Here is a 21,397-nt window from a genome sequence, read left to right as displayed (position 1 = left end):
ATTGATCGCATCGTATCATTAACAGCTTTCCGTGAATGTCAAAAAGTAAAACTATAAGATTAAAACCAGTTTTGGTAACCCCGAGTTACCGAAGGCACCATCTAACAAAACTGGTTTTAATATCATGATTGTACATTTTTATATTTGTAGAAAACTGGATATGATACGATACCATACATGATTTTTCAGTGTGGCTGAGAACCAGTTCTAATCAAGTTGATATTAATCGGTTTCAAAGCCATACTGGAAAATATAATATAAGTATAGGCATTAGGTAGAGCTTCTTTAGTAAAAGATTGTAAACATATTTGATTATATATGTTAGCCGTTCGAATCCCTTCTTCCATAGATTTTCAGTTACACCAGGTAGATATTATTCGGGTGGAAACTGCAGAAGCCTACTTTATATAACAGCTGAATAAATATATTTACATAAAAACTTATTGCTTAAAGGAATAGTGTTATATGTATATCCAGACGTACAGAGTACAGACAAACTGAATACTTAGGGAATATTCACAAAAAATCCATTTTCTTACAAATTACAAATCTAAATTCATCATGTTAAATCTTTTGGGACACACACTTATACATCCAGCTACGATGTTTAATATTGATTTTTTTGTTATTTTGAAACATATATCCAAAATGACATTATTCTTTTGAATGTATTGACAGAAAGATTTACATTTATATAAGATTAGCATATTCTTTACATATTTAAAGTAGCGTGGATACCTTACATTTAAAATTTTAATATTTGTTTTCTTATACTTGAATCTAATTTTAGACCACTAAAATATATATTCAAGCCCCTAAGAAGGAATCTAACCCTGCAATCACTTACCCCTACTGGGCACTATCCCTACAGAAAGTTTCTAAGCTTTATTTAACCGAACCTAGCCCTTAACATACCTAAAAAATATGTAGTTTTCTCAAACAATCGTTTGATGGTTACATACGACATGATGGAAACTAATAGAAAATTAATAAATAATTAAAAGATTTTAAACACGAAATTACTCAACCTTACCAAAAGTCTATGAACACACTGTAATTGAGCTATGCAACAAACATATAGAGTAGTTCTACAGTAGGCTGACAAAAGCAGCTCATAATGCTAAAATACACTAAAATTTATAATTGAAACTTTTTATCAACAAACTTTGTGTCTTTGACTTTCAACCATTTAAATGGAAGTTTTAAATCAAGGTAATAGTAGCTTCTTTTTTAATAGTGAAGCTACATCATAATACTTTGTCAGGTAAGCTTCTTATGACCTGTACATATTCACTCCATACATTGTATTGTCCGGCTGTCTGTCTGAGCTATTCAAATGTTTCAAACCACAGGAATAATTGTCCTTGTTGATTTTTCTATACATTTATTCAAACTTCAATGAAAATATTTATAATGTATATATGTACATATTAATGTAACTTCTATCATTTGAAAAATACATACATAAAATAGAAAGGACTCAAAACAGCGTTTTGTCGACGCTAACGACGAAAATCTGCTGGCAAAAAATTTAAAATCGCCATTTTCCTAGGGAAAAACATGTTTTTATATCTATAATACAAAGTAGCTTGATGTCTGTCCGTCCGTCCGTCCGTCTGTCCGTCCGTCTGAAGCTTAAGATCTCGGTAACCACTGAACCGATTGGATTTTACTCTTCAGGGTATATACCTATCGGTCCTGTGGTGGTTTTAAGCTATTTTCTTGGGGGGTGGAACACCCACAACACCCCCAAATATGAAAATTTACCCCTCCCCCCCAAAAAAATAATTTTCTTGAGAACACATTAGACTATGAGCAGCACCAGTAGTAGTTTTCTTGAGAACACATTAGACTATTTTTTTTACGAATTTTGCGAATTCGTTATTTAAACGAGAAAATGTTTTCCTGCTGGGTAGGTGCGAAAATTTGCGATCCGTTTTGCTGGGTAAGTAATAGAAGATGTAATTATACCTCTTGGGGCAAAGCCCCTAGAGGCTAGGGGCGAAGCCACTAGTATATGTATAAAGTACCTGTCAACTGCCTTTTTAAAGTAAAACAAACTTTAGTACGTCTAATATCAATGTTACTTTGTGTTTGTAGCAAAAAAAGTTAGTATTTTATAGGTGTCTTAAAAGATATACCTGTATTTTCCTGTATTTTGCCTGGCTCCTGTGGCCACCAGGATTGATAGATCCAAAAAAATTTCAAAAAGCAATTTCCAGTTCTTCTATGCTACATGTCTACTGTTAAACTTGTTATCTAGAGATGTTATCCAAGTTGAACCAACTGACAAAAAGAAATGTAGAGTAGATTTGATATTAAAAATCAACAAAACAAATTTTATAATCTGAATAATTTTATTTATATAGTAAAATACGAATCTATGTTTTTATTGGAATAATTACACTAGTAACTAATTATATAGTAGCTGTGCTACTAATTTGGCACTCAAAAAATCAACAAGTTATCTGGGGACAAGAAGTTTTCTAAAATTAAATTTTTATACAGAGCAAACAAAAAATAAATAGTTTTAGAAATCAAGCAAATAATCTCAATTTTGGAATTCTAAGTATTTCATAGCTGACTTTGGGTACTGCAAATTTATTATAACGAATCTTATTAAATCTTTTCCTGCTCTGTACAAATATTTAAATAAGAATAAGTGTCCTGTCCCCAAAAATTATATCTATAGATCTTTTATATTAAGGAATAGTGTATTGTATATAAAAAAGTTAACTTCTATTTAGAGGACTTACTTTGAATATTTTTCTTTCAATTTAATTTAATACTCTGACAAAAAAGTTTTAAAATTTTTTCACATATTTTTCTCTCAAAAATCTTGTAACGTTAATTGAGCTAAATTTAATTTTATTACTGTAAGATTATCAAAAATGAGTTTAAATAAATATATGTAACATTTTAGAAATTTGGGAAAGTAAAGGATATTTCACCTGAAATGAACAAGTTTGTAGTATATTTTTCTGCCATTTAATTTATAATTGTAGTATTCTTGCTCTCATTAATCATAATAAAAATCTTATTTAATAATTATAGACAAGCAGAAAAAAAAATAGAGGAGAAAAGTTTTTTAGTCAAGTGCCATAATCATCCCTAGTTTAAATATTTTTATAATTACTTTAATTTTCATTAATGCAATGGTTTTGTATATTTTTATTATACATTAAAAAACAACTTTGATTACACTTTAAACAATCAATTCATGTAAAACTTAAATTTTAGTTTTTTATTTCAATTAATTAATTGTGTTAAATATATTTTAGAGTTCATTATTTAGTATAAAACCAAAATAATGCTTTTTCCATGGTTACATAATGTAAGGTTAATCTTAAAATGTTTATATTTTTAAACTTTTTTTTTTCTTTACACTTTCTTCAATTTAAAAATAAAATTAATATGAAATACTAATAAAATTACATTATAATATAAGATCACTACAATTTGAACTGTTAGTTTATTTTTTAAGTATTGCTATGTTTTTTCAAATATTTAACTATTAAACAAAATGATTTACTATAAATTAAAAGAAAAAGACATTTTCAATTTAGGAACAAAAGAACATTAACCTAAAGTTTCCAAATCTTCTGAGAATCTTGAAGTTATATTTCTTTTTAAATTCTAGATTGAGATTGATATTTATTAAGTATCTTAAACACAGATAATATCATTATTAAATACTTATAATCATGTATTTTTTTAAATTCAAATTAATTTTGAACAAATCTAATTATCAAAATCAATTTCATTCTTTGGCTTCCAACTGTTGGTGAGCTAAAAATCACAAATATTTGTTCTACTTTCCAATTGTTTTCTTTCCATTTCACTTTTACACATACACACACACCCACACTCAAACACACACATTTAACCAAGTAAAGATAAAGAGATAAATAAGTCAAAATAGTTTTGTCAAAATTAGCAAATTCTTTCACTCTTCTAGTGGAATTTTCCTTTGCTAACCTTCAGAGTTATATAATCTTAAACAAATAACATGGGCATAGAATTTCTCAAGATCCCTGATTATCTGAAAGGGAAAGTTTTGTAAATGAAGTTCAATGGTAGATTAACAATTATTTGTATGCTTCTAAATTAGAAAAAAAAACTTATTTATTCCTTTATCTTAAGCACACACATACAAAAAAAAAGAGTTTTCAAAGACAGAGTGCAGTTAAAGTTGCCCAAGGAAAAATCTACTGTAATTTACGAGTGTGAAACAATCCAGGAAACAACCAATCTCTCAAATATGGAAATTTCAGGAAAGTGGCTAAAACTGCAGGCCAGCTTGTTGTTTTCTTCTTAGAGTGATGGTAAATAAATTTCTGAAATATAAAAAGATTATATTAGTTTTATTTTATCTTCATTCTAGCACTCAAATATTCAGTATTTATAATTACTAAATGCAAATAGATTTGCTATTATTTCTAACACAACACTTCCTTTATTCATTTTTATCTGTCTGGTATTTCATGTTTAGGAACAATAAATAGAAATAAAACAAGATCCTACTATGATTCCTTAATGTTTTTAGTTATTGAACTATTTTTTTAAATTTAATTTTAAACTAGCATTTTATTGTGTATCTCTTATAATTATAATTTGTTTAAAATTTTATGTTCATAATACAATAGTTTTAATAGATACATTTCTTTTAAGATCTAAGAAAAGTATTTGATTGTGTATCTACCTTGCATTACTATAAGAAATTCCTATTATATCAAATAAAGGTTTTTAGTTCTCCTTTGTTCCCTTACATATCAAATCTGCAGAAAATCCACAAAATATTGTTAGGCTATATCTTTTAAACCCCTTCACATCTTGGTACATTTCAGATATTTTTTTATATAAAAAATAGCCAGATAAGAATGATTTTAAAAGCCCTTTTCCAATATTTGGTCTTGCCATTTTTACAAATTTTGTTTTTAATATTTATGAACATAAATATTTATTGAGATGTAAGGGGGTTATCTTTAATCTATGGGAATTCATAGATGTTTTAGGATAGAACCGACAAAAAGATTGAGAAATGTTAAAAGATATTTTAGTTTTTTATTAAACTACATTAAAGGTTATTTTAGATAAAATCATAATAGGAAAAATAAAATAAAATAGAAGGCTTGGCATTATTTTCTGTACATAATCTACATTAGACTGGCCCAAAAAATATGAATTTTTAAATCTTTACCATATCAATTTGCGCATACCTTGAAGTTGTTACCAGCTCAAATGTAGACCTTTTAGTGAAAACTAGACCTCTCTACAATGAAAATTGACCTAGAAATTTCAATCTTAAGCTTTTTATCAAAAACTTCATATTTTCATGATTTTAACAAGAAATAATTAAAGAACTGCCAACCTAAAATAATTTAACAAGAGTTCAAATATGAAGCAATTATAAAAAGTAGGCAGAACCGCCATTCCTGCCGAATAATTCTGAAAAACGTCTAAAAACATTGTTTTATTGAAATTGATAATTTGTGTAAGAAATTGAACTAAAACAGTAGCTATTAGTCTTATGAGAAGAGAAATGACGAAAAACTCTAAAAAAAATACATTTTAAAGACATAAAATAGGAAAAAGTGTTTTTAATAAATTTCATGGCTCAACAGACATTGTCGCCAAAAAAGAGACAATTTACTTAAATAAGAAGTTAAATGAAGGTAAAAAAATGTGTAATATACTTATTCTTATATTCAACTTTCTGAAAAGCATACTAATACAAAAATTAATATTGCAAAAAATAATTTGATTGTTTTTTATTAAACCAGGAATAAAGACCTATCTTAAATTATTTTTCTTCAATGATTTTGCAGTATGAATTAGCTTTCCCAAATTATTGTAATTGTACATAAATAAATTTTTATACTTTCTTTCTTCATATGTTTATTCCTGGTGATTTTAATATTTTATTTCAATGTTTGTAAACAAACAGACAGAAAATTTGATGTTTTGCTTTAAATCTGGTGTAAGGCTATTTTAATTCGGGAAGAAAGAATGAAATTAAAAATGCATTTGACGAGATAGCGATAGATTTTTTCTTAAAATCAATTATAGGGCTAAAATCTACAAACAATACATAACCTATATTTACATTGCGCACATTGAAAAGCGATATAGACCTTCATTTGGGCCACACTAATCTACATATGTTTTTTCCTTTCAATATTGCAGCTCTTTATATAGTTTACTTTTTGAGTTCAGTTCTTACATTTTTTACCAAACAATTGTTTTTAGACTAGAATGTCTTTGTTACTTAAATTTAAGGATTTTCAAATCTTCAATGTTGGAAAATTCTTTCTCTTATTGTTTGACTTTGAGACAGGTTGAAAGTGAAAGGAATTTAATAATGAAAAATCACATTCCAAAAATATCTCCAGATATATCACATAAAAGTATTTTGAAAGATTTTGCAAACTATTTTTATTAATTTAGTTTAAATTTAATTTACAAACAGGTATTACCACACCTTAAATATTCCTATGACATATATAAACAATTCTGAAAAACAAAAGAAGAATTGCTGTGAAGAATTGATATCATAACTTCACAACTGAAATATCATACCTTTAGCTAAATTAAACACTGGAAGGTCAAAATTGAAGAGAAGATTTAAAAAATTTAAAGGAAGTAAATGTTCAAAGGATTTTGTGTAAAATAAGATCTATTAAAATTTTGTGTTCATTCATTTCTGCCAATGTAAAAAGAATCTGAAGTCTTTAAATATAGAACTGGAGATAGAATACAATAATCAACAATTTAATAAAAATAAAGTATAGACTATGTATTGAGTTAAAAAAATGGAAAAAATCTTTCCTATTTTACTTTTATTTCCCAAGTTCCTTGTTAAAATATTGAGTTATCCTTCAATTATGATAAAAATGAAACAAGGATAACTATTTTAAAATGTTTTGGAATTATCAATCAATTCTCATAATTTTTTTTCTTCAGGATTTTACCGCATTTTACAATTTTCTCCTTGAACAAATTCTGTTTTATTGCAACAGCTAAACATATCCACTTATTTATTTTATCATTTCATTTTTAACCCCAATTAACTGGATACTTTTTACTTTTAACTGGATACTTAAGATGGATACTTCTTAAGACCAGATAAAATTCCGATGGAATTTATATTCTAAAAATCAAGTGAATAGGATGTTATTCAATAAATTGAATGTCTGAAATCGGTAAAATAATAAAAACATAGAATAGATTTGCTCACAAAATCTAAAAGATTTTGTTCAATTATCTCGCCTTTAGATTTTCTTATAGGTTATTTTCCAGCAATTTCTCTATTATAGTAAATGGTTTTATTTCAAACCCACTCTTTATTTAGCGTAGCCGCTAGTAATTAATATAGTATTAACTCAATATTATTAGTGGTATTAATCTTTTTTGAAAATGCCTTATGATGCCTAAAATAAAAAGGCGTATAATGAAGGGGATCTATAAGATAATGGACGATAATTTAATGTGAAGTCATAACACTAAAACATAAAATAAGCATAATATATGTAATATTATTACTTCAATGATATAATACTAATGCAATCTTATCTAACACATAAAGTGAACAGAATAGGTTAAAAATTCACCATTTTTAAATAAAAAGAAATTGTTGAAAATTTTATTTCCTAAGATTGTTCTATTATAGAAATGGATAAAATTAGAGATTGAGTTAAAACCTTTTTATTGGCAGATAATCCAATTAGGACCAAATTTGTCAGGGATTTAAGGATAGTTAGACAATTCATCATCATCATTGCCTTTTAGTTCTCGGTAGAACGTAGGCCATGCACAATGGTTCTCCAATCTTCCTTTGTTTCGGCACGTTTTGAGGCATTGCTGAAAGATGGAATATCCTTAGCTTTCAGTTCACTTAAGAGTTCCCTCCTCCAGGTTGTTTTTGGTCTACCTGGTTTCTTAAACAATTAGGACATGATATAACACGATATCTCATTTTGGTGCAATTCTGAACCAAACTTTGATTAATGATCTGCATACAACCAACCCTTTGATTGCACAACTTTTGTCCAAAAGTCCTGACTGCATAGTAATTAGTTGCGCCTGTTCTGGGCCAATGAATTTTCAATAATCTGACTATCTATGTCGCGGACCTGATATAACAGCAGTAGGAACAACTTTTAACGTCTCTAGTTATAACGCACTTTTAGTCCGAGATTCGAACCTATTACCTTCACGTCAACGAGCAGATACGCCACAATCGTGGTTAGGGATTTTGTTTTATTTCATTTAGAAAATAAATTTCAGACAAGATCACAAACAAATTTTCATGTCCTTGTTAACCCTTAACGGTCGGGGGGGGGGGCGTTGAACGCCCCCCCATCCGGTTTTTTCTATCTCATTTTCTGTGTGTGAAAGATAAAGAGCCCAAACTGCTTGACTTTTTAAGTATGGGTATGACACATAACTGAGAGTTGGAATTTTTTGAATATCTCCATCCTGGCGGGCACAGGATGCCAGCAAACCTGGCAGGGTCATCCAGGTAAAGAGCAAAAAATATTTTTTTGACTAAAACAAAGCATTTTATCATATCAAAATACTGAAAAATCATCTAGTAGTACATCCTTATATGAAATACAGGTGTTCAAGTCAATTTCAGGTTCCAGGTATGATCCTGCAGGTCCTGATCCTTCAGGTCTCAAGAAATCTTTAAAAGGCTCCTGTGGCCGCAATTTTTGACTTAGAGACTTCAAATTTTTAACTTAAGCTTTTCTTACATGTCTACATAACGTATTAAAATTTCATGAAAATCCGCCGCCGTTTTCCCGCCGACCGCCGACTGCGGCGGCTGGCAGCTGCCAAGTACAGCTGCGGCCGCTGAAATTTATATTTTGATATTTCTAATGTAAAATTTACATAAAGATAAACATTTTCTGGGAAAAAAAATTTCTTCTAGCTTCAAAAATAAGAAAATTACAGCCGTTTGAAATTTAAAAAAAAAAAGACCTAAAAACAAAGGTTGTTAAATAAAAGGGTGAAGGAAGCGAAAATTGACTTAGACTTATAAAAGGTCGGAAATACATTATCAACAGGGGACTGGCACAAAAAAATTTAGCCCTCTAGCTTTAATAGGAACTGAGATAATTAGGGGGGGCGTTGAACGCCCCCCCCCCCCCCCCCGACCGATTAAGGTGCGGCAAGGGGCCCGACTGTAAAGGGCCCACACACGGTATTCTAATTTTTCTCTTTTTTTGCTGATTTTATTTCTTCTACAGTCTTTTAAATATTTATTACAGACAAAGAAACTGTAAACTTCTTTTTAAACCTGTTTGTGAAATTCATATCACAAACCAAAATGTTGGACATAAAAATGATCTTGTTTATGTCCCTGTTAGTAAAAATAATAAAAGTATAGCTTTAAGAAGTCTGACAATAACAATAAAATTGAAACATGAGCATCACCTACTTAGAACTTGAAAGAAGGGGTTACTATATTTTCAACTTTTTTTAGTTTGTATTAAGGGCAGGCTCCGGCGCGCCTAGAACTCTTACTGCAGCTTTGTCTAAGTGGCGCTGTGACCCCAGTTTCTAAAAAGCCGCTTTACTGAGAGCTGCTGTGGCTAAGTGTGAGGATTATTGGGTAGCTGATTAACTGCTTTACTGACAGTAAGGCTTATTGGATGACTTTGCCTTTGAAAGCCGCGCGAAAGACGATGTCTTTTGGTGCAAAGCCTAGTTTGCAACTTGCTAATTATCATAATATTTTCTTTACTTTGTAGTACCATACCTGGAATCTGGACTGCTGGACCTGTCCTATGGAGGTGTGGACAGTTAGTACTCTCTGGGGAGGAGCTCTAATTTTCTCCTGTGCCCTCTGGGATTTACATGTTCATACAAATTATATCAAAATATATAGTATAGCAAACTTAAGCTATTTTAAGCTTTTTGTTTACCCCATAAATTAAATGATATTTTTCTTATTCGTTGGCTTAACATCTTTGTGGACTTTTATTGAACTTTGATTAGTTGGTTTATAAGTTAAGTTCCAACCAATAATTGTTATCTAAAGGTTTGATTGAGTGTATCATCATTAGAGTTGCACATACATTAATGTTTTGGCAAATGTCTTATCACTTTAGATCCTGAATTCTAACTTGTAAATTTTGTATTTAGAAAACTAATCAATTTATTGCCCTGTCGATAATTATTTTACACCAAATTATTTTTTCAATATATTAAAAGCGAAGCTTTTCTATAATTAGGGTCGGTCCGTCCATAAACATTATCCTGTATCAAGCAGTTTTTCAACAAATTTACCTACAATTTTGCTTCGACTCTTATACTTTTATATTCTGATTATTCAGTTCAGACACTATATAAGTGTTAATGTCCGTTAGTCCTACCGTTTCAGTGCTTCGCTTTTATGGATGTTGTCATCCTTGTTTTTCTATAATTTGTGAGAACTTTCCTAGGGGTGATATCCCCCTCCCCCATCCTGTGATGATCAGAGTAATGTCCTCCTCCCACCCCCCTCTCTCTGTCCCCTCGTCTCTGTTCACCTTCATAAGGTTAGTTGGGCCGTATACCAATTAATTAATTTGTTTCCCGCCTTTTTTAAAATTTGCATTTCGTAGATTTTCTGCGCATTATTAGAATTATTGAATTAATTCGAAAATTTATTTGGTTAATTCGGCTAATTTTTTCGTTATTTGGAGGTAGTGTTTCATAGTAAAGATGACCCTTTTTCTCCCCTCCCCCCAAATATCCAAATAAAAAAAAATCATTATTTTACATTTATTACGCTTATTGGCTAAACTTATTTCTAAGTTAGAGACCAAATTATTTCAAAGACTAAACTTAGCCTTTTAGAGATAAAAATTAATATGGAGAACATAAGATATATTAATAGGATTTGGCATATAAAAGTTTTAAAAAATATTGGAATTCTAATACAGCAGGGAGGGTGGGGACATTGGACTATAAAATTAACCTTTACTTACAGTAATAAAACAACAACCAGTTATCTTATCTTTTTATTGATTGGTTCTTATATAATACTGCCCAATAAACCAGTAATTCTAATAATTCTTGTTTATAAGGGGCATGTTTTGTTTATCATCATTGGGATGTATATCAATGTTTTATCCCTAAATATCCCTGGTATACGGCCAATCCTTGCCTCCATCAGGAAGAACCAGAGATCTGTAGAACAACAAGATCGGCACCAGAAGAATCAAGTATAACAATGTTAGAAATATCAAGATATTCTCAACCTAAATAAAAATAAACAATTAGTAAAACTGAGGCAAATTCAACATGGATGATAACATTCATAAGTAGCGAAGCACACAAAATCATAGATTTTTATACGGACAGAAAGATTTAAAGAGCATTCGTTGAAATCAAGAACAAATGTATTGGAGAAAATATCACGGAACTTCTCTTACGTTTTTTTCCTTTTTTTAACATACATATTTTGAAGCATGAATGACAGACTACTGGATGCTGTTTGGTTAAAGGAATCTTCACAAAAATCAGCCGTCTATCTTGAATAGGAGCTGAGAAAATCACATTTCCCCCATAGCAATACTGAATTAGTGACTAACGGACAGACGACAAAGTTAACTATAGAGAAGCTCGCTACTAAACTAAATTTAGGTTCAACTTTAATCTATGATATGCCAATTCTGTTCTGTAAATGATTAGTTTCTGTACCTCTGTCCGTCTGTATATAACGGTTAGGTTCTTAAAAAAATTACACTATGTACTCTATGTAACTACTAGAGTTGGCTCAATATAACTGTATCGCTATTGGCTAGTTTTCTATAAGTACATATCTATTTATCTATTTTTCAATAAATAAATTTACCTCCCCCGCCATTACTATCTAAAAGAAAGAAGTAAATATTTATTAATTTAAATGATTTTAAAAAGATTTTTTCAATTATATTTTTTTTCACATTACCATCACCAAAGGGTTAATATGATTAAAATTTTAGTTTTAATATTTTAACACAAAGAAAGTGTCGCCACAATCAAATTCTTTTAAAATAGAGTTTTCTTAGATTTACTCTATCATGAACGTATATTTTTTATTTGTGAAAAAAGGATTAAATACTTCAATGTAATTCAAATATCTACATGAAGTGAAAAACTTAATTCATTCCATAAACAAATAGAATAAAGGTCTTATCGCTTTGGTCAATGAGAGTTTAATGAGGATTATTGGAGCACTATGAGTTTTAAACACTTTACCATTGTAAGACTCGAGCTCATTTATAGACGTTTATTTCCTATATAGATCTGTCATGGATCTTGATGCAATAAAGCAGGCTGTTTTGTAAATGTTTAAAATTGGAAGATTTCATTAAATAAAAGTAATCGCAAATATACTTAGTAAATAATAACCTCTTCACTATAGGCAGGCTGTTCTAATTGTACATAACTAGAGTACACTTTGTACACTATACTAACCTCTTCACTATAGGCAGGCTGTTCTAATTGTACATAACTAGTGTACACTTTGTACACTATACTAACCTCTTCACTATAGGCAGGCTGTTCTAATTGTACATAACTAGTGTACACTGACCAACTCCAATAAAGGACAAGTACACACAATGAACCTAAAATTTGAAAATCATTATTTCATAAAAAAATGAAAAATTAAGCAAAATAGATATTTATTTATAAGGTTGAAAAACCTTGTCTTTTTATGATTAAAGCCTCTTTAAAAGTCACAATTTTGAAATATGTCTGTTAGTATGTATGCATTTCTAACATTACCTAACATTTGCTAGTTGTACAAGAATTTTCCTTCCTATTTCTTTTTCCTTATTTGTCTTATAATTTCCAAAGTTTGCTTTTAACAAAATACTAAACTTGCCTGTTGTATAAATAACAATCCAGTTTTTGGCTTCTGAGTATCCTCCATAGATAAGACAGACATTTGAGAACAGCCAAACCACTCCCAACACTATATCTAGATACCTGTGAAAATATTATTCATTAGAAAAGTTTCTTTTTTTATTTGATTTTAAAATTAATTTATTATTAAACTATGATAAAAAAGTAAAATTTTTTTGTAGTCAGTTTTGGAAAATTTTTAAAAAATGTCTTCAACATTAGTTAATTAAAAAAAATAATTAGCTAATCATGAAAGATAATTCTCACCCAGCATAAGAAGCTCTACCTTCATTATATTTTCTAAGTTAGTTTCTATAGATATATATTTTCAAAACTTGTGAATATTTGAGAAATACATTTGTGTTATTCTAAATTGATAGGTTTATTGAATAGATTTTCCCACTGAATATAAAAATGGTGGCAAGGCAATAAATATTGAATACTTGGGAATACCTTGCAGTAACCCAGGGTATGAATATACTTCCACCAAGCCTTTCACTCACATTCTCACTTTCTGTGTGTACATGCTTGTGTGTGTGTGTCTGTGTGTAGATAGTGAATTTAAGAATTATACAGATACATCATTTTGATCATTTTCAGCATGGTTCATACATGTGTGTAAAATTCTTGTTTAAAATATTTATTTCAGGGTAACTATAACTTGAGAAAAAGACTTTATTTAATATTATATATTACTTTTACTTTTCTATATTTGATAATAGAATGTTCCAGTCATTTTGGATCATTTAGTTATTGAAAGAAGTTAATTAATTATGAATACTAAACAAAGAATGATAAAAAAAAGTAGATTTAGCTTTCAAGCTTAATACCTAGTAAAAAGAAAATGATAGGTATAATTTTTATTATCTTATAGGTATCATTTCTTTTCTTTTTTCAGTAAATAGTAGATACTCCATAATTGTTATATCCATTTTAGGTGTTCAGATGTGTGCAAAGGAATTTGATGAATATTGAATATTTGAGAGGATTTGTATTATGTAATTCTGCCTCCCTTGCTAGTCAGTCAATTCTTTGAGGAAAGATGACTATATTAGTACTTTTTGTACTCTTATTTAATCAGTTACTTTATGGAAAATACACAAAACAAAACAGTAATTTATGCTTTTTACTAGAAGTTCAATTTATAATTTTTGTGAACTTTTTATACTTTCTTGGGTGATTTGTTTAACATGAGTACACAATTTACAAATGTGAAGCTTTTCCTGCTGACAACTTTCTAGTCATAATACATTATAGATAACCTAAATTTAACAGTATACACACTCAAAATTTATTTTTTAAATTCCATGTTTAAAGCTATAACATATTATTTATCTAGCAAACCCCGTGTTTATTTTACTTTAAGAGTGTTATTATTATTATTATTATTATTATAATATAATAATTCTTATTGTTTTAATTGAAGAAATATTGATTAACATTGATTTTTTTTAAATTGTTTTTTTTTTTATTCTTACTTTGTGTTTAGATTTCAAGATAAATTGTTGAAAATTACAAAATTTATATTGAGCTCATGATATTTAAAGTAAATCAAAAGAATAGAAAAAAGTCAAAGTTCTGAAGAAATATACTGAGAATAAATTGTGCTCAGACAATTTTACTTGTCAAATTTGCACAGAAGAATATAATATACTTCTCAAAAACTTTCTCAGGGTTAATAAGCATATTTGTTTTTATAAAGTTTGTATGATTTTTTTATTAAATTTAAAGTTAGCAATTAAAATTCAGAGGTTAATTGAAAGCAATCATATTATTTTTCAAAAAATCTACTTTCCCTGCAATCCTGTAACTCCTGAGGGAATGTTAATCTAACTTTCCCTCTTACTAGAAATACTGGAAAAGAGTTGAACAACCAAACTTAGATAAACACAAAAATCACAAAGAGCAAATATGTTTTAAACTTTTTCATATGTATGCATCAGAGACATCGCTAGTTGAATAAATATATATTCAAGATTAATATTCCCCTACGCACCCCAGAATCGTCTTGAGAAAATCCGTAAAATTCAAAAATGAAAGGGTTAATATAACCCTTCGCACAGGAAGTTGAAATTTAAGCCTAATATGTTATTTCTGACCGATATCTAGCCGTTCAGTTAAATTCGGACGTTTAATATAATTGAAAAAGGGAATATAACTCAACGTTCGCTGGCCGTAGAAAAATAATAAAATTTTGAAAATTTTATTGGGAACGTTCTCATAAATATTGTTTAAAATATTCACGCAACCTATTTTTCTGTTTTAGTTTTCCGGAATTTGATTTAGCAAATAATAATTGCCGTTTATTTATATAAAGTAGTAAGAGTTTTTTGTCTGTTCGGGATCTTGCTAACCGTTGAGCTTTTTAGTAAACTAGCGGCTGCGCCCCTAGCATCTAGGGGCATTTCATTCGAAGGGAAATGGAAGGGTAAAAAATAATAATAGCTTAAAACCATAATTAGACTTATTTGTAAAATCAAAATAGCCTAAATCCATGCTAAGGCTAAGGAGAACCATATCGATTCAGTGGCTAGCGAGATCCTTCGCTACAAACAAAAAAAGCTTAGTACTTTGTATTTAGGTATACAATTTGCAAAATATATCTAATTAGACTTTTAGGTTTTAACACTTAAAAAGTTAAAATAATGAAAGAACCTATTTTATTAAATGCTCATATTTAAACTTCCTATTGTAAAGGATTATAGGGGGTGCGGTGTTCACAGGGATTTTACCCCCCCCCCCCCATATTCGATTGAATATGATTTACTTTACAGTTTACTACCATTCTCTGAAAAAATAATAAAAAAGGTAAAACAAGGCCAATAAAATCTAAAATGATACATTTATATAGTTCATAGAAGCGAAGCTCCTCTATAATTAGGTTTAGCCAGTTAATTATTAAACAGCTTCCTTAAAATTAAGTTATCCATCTTAGGTAAGCTTCATATAGGTCCCCGTATAGTTTAAGGCAAACCATGAGGGATAAGACAATGAGCGATAAATTTATTTACATCCCCAAAGATTGATAGTGGTTGAAATATTTTGATGCTCAACTTAATGAACAAACCATTAAAGTCCCCAAAGTTGTTAAGCCATCAAATAAGAAAATATTATAAAACTTTTGGGATTAGTGTAATAAACATCCCATTGTCCCCTATCTCTTTGAACTTTGAAAAGTATATTTGATGAAAATCTTCGTAAAAAAATCCGACATAAATCTTTAATAGTAACCTTTTTATAGACGAATGTTAGGAGTTATACATTATAGAATTGTGGAATAGCTTTGCTATTAAAAAGTTAAGTAATATGTAGTTGAAATATTGAGAAGATAAATAATATCAATGGTCAGGTTTTAAGCTAGTTTCTCTATAAAATATAAGGTATCCCTAGGAACATGGGACGAAGCTACTAGTAAGTTAGTAAGTTTCCCCTCCTTCCCCTAACAAATTTTAGTTACAAAAAACAAAATCCTTTTAAGTTTTGCTCACTAATTGTTTTTCCCTTTTTTAGTGGCACAGCTACTCTATAACTAGGTTAGGTCAGTCTAAAAGTCAAAATATCTTGCAATCAACATTAAGAAAAATCAGGGTTCTTAAGAGATAAGACAATGGCCAATAAATTGATGTACATCCTCAACAATGATACACAAAATTACCTTCTATGAATATGTCACTCTCTAGATTAAATAACTTAAACTACAATACACAAATATTCTTGTTGTATGTATTTATATCAATGATTTTGGATCTAGTCAACCTTGTTCCATTGTTGCATGAAAGGATGGGGGAGGGGAGGTCATGTTATAATTATCAAATTACAATATGACGTCTATTTGGGGGGGGGGGGGGGAATGACATGCATACACGGGTCATTTAATGTGATTTAGATGTACACTTGTACATTTAAATTATGCTTATTTTGATATTCCGACCATAAACACCAAAAATAGAAAGACAGAAGGACATTTCAAAATATAGAGTAGCTTCGAAAGTTTAGAAAGTCAACTCCTAAGTCTAACCCAGAAGAATGAAGGGATAATAAATAAAAGTAAAAGTTTTCCTCCCCCACAATCTACAATACAAAGTAGAATGATGTATGTCTGTCTGTCTGTCTAAATTTTTTTTAATGGGAGGTTATTTTTTTGAGGGGGGGGGTAATCAACCTTTTACCCCCCCCCTTGGACGTCCTTGGGATATTATTTATTGTTCATTGTCTTATCCCTTAAGATCCCTGACCAACCCTCAACATTTTGATCATAACTTAGACAGGGAGTTGTAGTATTAAATATAAATGATACAAACTATTTTTTTTGTAATATGTAAAATTTTCTGAAAAGTTTAGTTTAGATTGTAATAGCAAAGCTATTCTATAACTCTCTTTGACCATCGTCCTTTCATCAGTCCCTAGGTGATAGGATTCCTTTATTTCTTGTGAAGAATTTTGACTTAAAAGCAACTACTTTATAACTCACTTTGTCATTCTGTCCTGTATTTCTAAACAAAATAAAGTCTTTAAGAATTATCCGAATCTGTAACATGAAAATCTGATGTAATGTCCAAGTAATTATAAATCCATTTTAAAGTCGATACTATCCCAAAAAAGGACCACTGCACTGTTAAGGACATTTGATAATTAATGACACAAGTACTCAAAGTTTTATTAAAAAGTTTTTTTACTCGTAGGTTAAAAAAATTGAATTGTGATTGGTAGGGTCCGAACTTGTAGTGCCCAATCTTTTCAACCAATGTTTTATATTGTATAGATTTTTATTTATAATTTTTGGTGATGTACATCAATGCAAAGTCCATTTTCTAATCCCCTCAGATTCCTGGGTATGAATCATAGATTATTTGTGTGTGTCCATTCCATTTTAGAGGCGCTACTACAACGGAAATATTATTACTTGGATGCTGCATCATATTTTCATGTATTCTGATAAAGTGAAACTCATAGCTGGCTAAAATAACCATACCCCCCACCCCCCAATCTACCAACTCCCCTTCTACTAGATGAACTAATGAACAATAAACGAGTTCTATGTTAGCAAGCTAAATTAACTACAAATTTTCTTTCTCAATATATCCATGTATATTTCATAAAGGTTCTTAATTAAAAGTGAAAGTTAAATTTTGTTTCTTTTAACTTTTAAAACTGCTCATATTTAAACATCAAGTTCCTATTGTAAAGATTTATGGGAAGGGGTGTTAATTATATCTACTGCTGTAAAAAACAAAGCTTTTCTATAATTGGGGTTGGTTTCACGTCCGTCCGTCTGTACATCTAGAACCGATAGATTAAGAAAGTGGAACAACTTTATAATATTAACTTATAATTCTGTTTATACTTATACATTTATATTCTGATTATTCAGTTCTGACAATCTACAAGTGTTACTGTTTGTTTGTACTACTGATTCGCTTTTATGGATGTTGTCATCCTTGTTGATAAACCCTCCGATTTCCTTTATTTGGCTAAAGTTAAACAGAGTTGCCCCCCCCCCCCCATATCCAATTAAATATGATTTACTACTATTTTCTGCCAAAATAAAGGTAAAAGGTAAAACATGGACAATAATTGTTATTTCTTTCATTGTATTATAAACGGCTTTCCGCGGATATAGAATGTACAATTATAAGATTAAAACCAGTTTTTAAGCCCCGAGGTGCCGAAGAAAACTAATTATATATTCTAATCTCCCTCCCCCCCCCACCATAAAAAAAGTTGCTCTTAAGAATTCATTTGTAGTTCAGGAAGGGAGCAGAGAAAATAAGAACGGCTTGTTTTTTTTCCTATGCCTTGTAAAGTAAATCATATTCAATTGAATATGGGGGGAACACACCCCACCCCCCATAATCCTATACAATAGGAAGTTTAAATATGAGCATTTATAGAAACAACAAGGATGACAACATCCATAAAAGCGAAGCGCTGAACTGGTAGGACAAACGGACATTAACACTTGTATAGTGTCAAAATTGAATAATCAGATTTTAAATGTATAAGAGTCGATGCAAAATTGATTATAGAGTTGCTACGCTTTCTAAATCTTACCTAATTACTGCAGGAATCACCATGCAAAGTTTGAAATCGATAGGACAATTCTAACATGCCTAAATTAACGAAAAAAGGTATCCGTTACGGACGGACGTACGGAATAACGGACGGACGTATGGACGGACGGACCCTAATTATAGAAAAGCTTTGCTTTTAAAATTAACTTTTATGTGAGACAATGTTAGATATACCTTTGTAAGAATGTATTTCTAAGGACCAATTTTTAAAAGCGAAGCTTTTCTATAATCAAGGCCGCTCCGTCCTTTACTGATATCTCTTATCATAATTTTCTTTTCTATAATTGGAATTGGTTGCACGTCCGTCCGTCTGTACATCTGGAACAGATAGATTTTTTAGAATTTAGGCATGTTAGTATTGTTCTATTGTACAATTTAGAAAGCATAGCAACTCTATAATATTCACTTATAATTTTGTTTTTTGTTTTGTTTTCAATACTTTTTAAAAAGAAATTTAAGCTAATAACAAACCGGAACATCTTTTATGCAAGGATGCATCAATAGTCCATCAAAAAAATTGTTCGGATTCTTAATGATTATTATGTAACATACTTAGATTTTCTTTCCGGTTTGTTATTAAATTGCTTTAAAAATCTGTGGAAAGCTGTCCAAAAATCGCATGTTAAATTATATATAGCATCGTAAGGTTATTTTTATTATTTTTAAATCTTATGATTGTATGTACATTTCTATATTTGTAGAAAACAGTCATTGGATTTTTATTTTAATATCCGTGGAAAAATATATAGTGAGTTTGTTTTTTTCTGTGTTTAAGAAATCTAGTTAAATCTCTTTCAAGTTTTACATGTAATATAACACGATGCCCTTCCATTGGGTATTTTTTTTGGGGGGGGGAGGGGGATTATATCCTGGGCCATAATTGATAATACATTTTAAATACATTAGGGTCAGTCCGTCCGTCCGACAAAAACGGATAGCTTTTTTTGGTAATTTAGGCATGTTTTTCAACAAATTTACTTACAATTTTGCTTCGACTCTTCTGACACTATTTAAGTGTTAATTAATATCCGTTTGTCCTACCGTTTCTAGTGCTCACTTTTATGGATGTTGTATGATACACAAAATTACCTTCTAGATTAAATAACTCAAACTACAATACAGTGTAACTATATACAAATATTTTTGTTGAATGTATTTCTATATCAACGATTTTGGATCTAGTCAACCTTGTTCCATTTGTTGTTTGTACTCATGGGTAGGGGAAGGGTCAACTTATCATTCATGTAACATGAGATCTTACAGAAAAAGGACAAACATGTCCACTCCTAAGATAAATTCTTATAATAGTTTTTTCTTTCATCGTATTATTAACGGCCTTATGCGGATATTTTCGTAGAAAACTAAATATAATACGATGCTAGACGAGAAAATTTTTTATTAAAGTACTAAGGCCTACAGACAAAGGTCCACTTCTTTAAATTATTTTGAATTATTAAGGCAGACCAGATCTGAGGCAGACATATGAATTATAGAGAAGATATGCTGAAACAACAAATCTCTATTGCTCTCTTTTGGAAAGTGAGGGTTGTGGGGTGGGTGGGGTGTGTGGATCTCGCTAACCGCTGAACCGATAATGTTCTCCTTTACAGTGAAGCTTCTTAAAGGTCCTGGGAAGGTTTTAAACTATTTTTGAACCCCAAAAAAGTATTTGTTTAACTCTTTTGAAACTCAAATCTAAAATGGGATGAGGTCGACTTTTCCTCCTCCTACCAGTGCCAGTGCCCCTAGAGGCTTCTAGGGGGCGTAGCCACTAGTTTTATATAAAGTAGTAAGCTTTTTTCTATCTGTAGCGAAGGATCTCGCTAACTACTGAACTGATATGGTTCTCCTTTACAGTGACGCTTCTTAAAGGTCCTGAGGTGGTTTTAGGCTATTTTTGCCCTTCCATATGCCTTTGAATATATATAGCCCCTAGATGCTTGGGGTGCACGAAGCCGCTAGTAACTAAAAAAAAATTATGAAAATAAAAAAGATTGTATAAGGTTTCGTGATTTATCAAGAAGTAAAGGTATTCCATCAAATTATTATTTATTCTTTTTTTTTTTGGGTCACAATAAAATGGAACGCTAGGCTTGGAATATAATGTAGGGATTTAATATATCAGAACGATAGGTTAATGTCCAGTAATAATACAGTTAAAGTTTATTATCCTTAACCCCTTTCTATAGAACAATTGCCCCCGTCTCAAAATATACGGAAATCTAGAAATAATTGACCATGTGTGAAATTTGAGTCCAACGTCTTCAAATATTATATTAGTTTTGAACTAGCAATATCTCTGGTATGCATAAAATTGGTTATATTTTAATAATTACATGAAATTATTTATTTATAAAAATTGGCTTTTTCTTTTGTAAAAAAATTTACATAAAGAGAACAAATTTATTTTAATCTATAGTAAGTGATGTTCTAAGAATTAT

General features: G+C 30.0%; 1 protein-coding gene and 1 long non-coding RNA gene across 2 annotated transcripts in view; both read right to left on the bottom strand.

Moving 5' to 3' along the window:
- Positions 1-2,338: 2,338 nt before the first annotated feature.
- Positions 2,339-9,897, bottom strand: LOC145306489 (uncharacterized). The gene is made up of 2 exons (XR_013875013.1): positions 9,767-9,897; positions 2,339-4,337 (listed from the first exon to the last, which is right to left on the bottom strand). It is a non-coding gene; the product is annotated as an uncharacterized LOC145306489 (long non-coding RNA).
- A 417-nt stretch (positions 9,898-10,314) lies between these two features.
- The window catches only part of LOC145306488 (uncharacterized), a 49,050-nt gene continuing 37,967 nt past the window's right edge, over positions 10,315-21,397 (bottom strand). Inside the window, exons 7-10 of the mRNA XM_080148618.1 lie at positions 12,866-12,969; positions 12,520-12,605; positions 11,159-11,252; positions 10,315-10,538 (exon numbers count right to left, since the gene is read on the bottom strand). Of these exons, the coding sequence (XP_080004744.1) occupies positions 10,387-10,538; positions 11,159-11,252; positions 12,520-12,605; positions 12,866-12,969 (436 nt within the window). The 3' untranslated portion in view covers positions 10,315-10,386. The remainder of the gene's footprint in view (positions 10,539-11,158; positions 11,253-12,519; positions 12,606-12,865; positions 12,970-21,397) is intronic.

The sequence above is a fragment of the Acartia tonsa genome, chromosome 14 (assembly GCF_053477335.1).
Source record: "Acartia tonsa isolate MP-2025a chromosome 14, ASM5347733v1, whole genome shotgun sequence".
Lineage (NCBI taxonomy): Eukaryota > Metazoa > Arthropoda > Copepoda > Calanoida > Acartiidae > Acartia > Acartia tonsa.
This window is presented reverse-complemented; position numbering and strand designations above follow the sequence as displayed.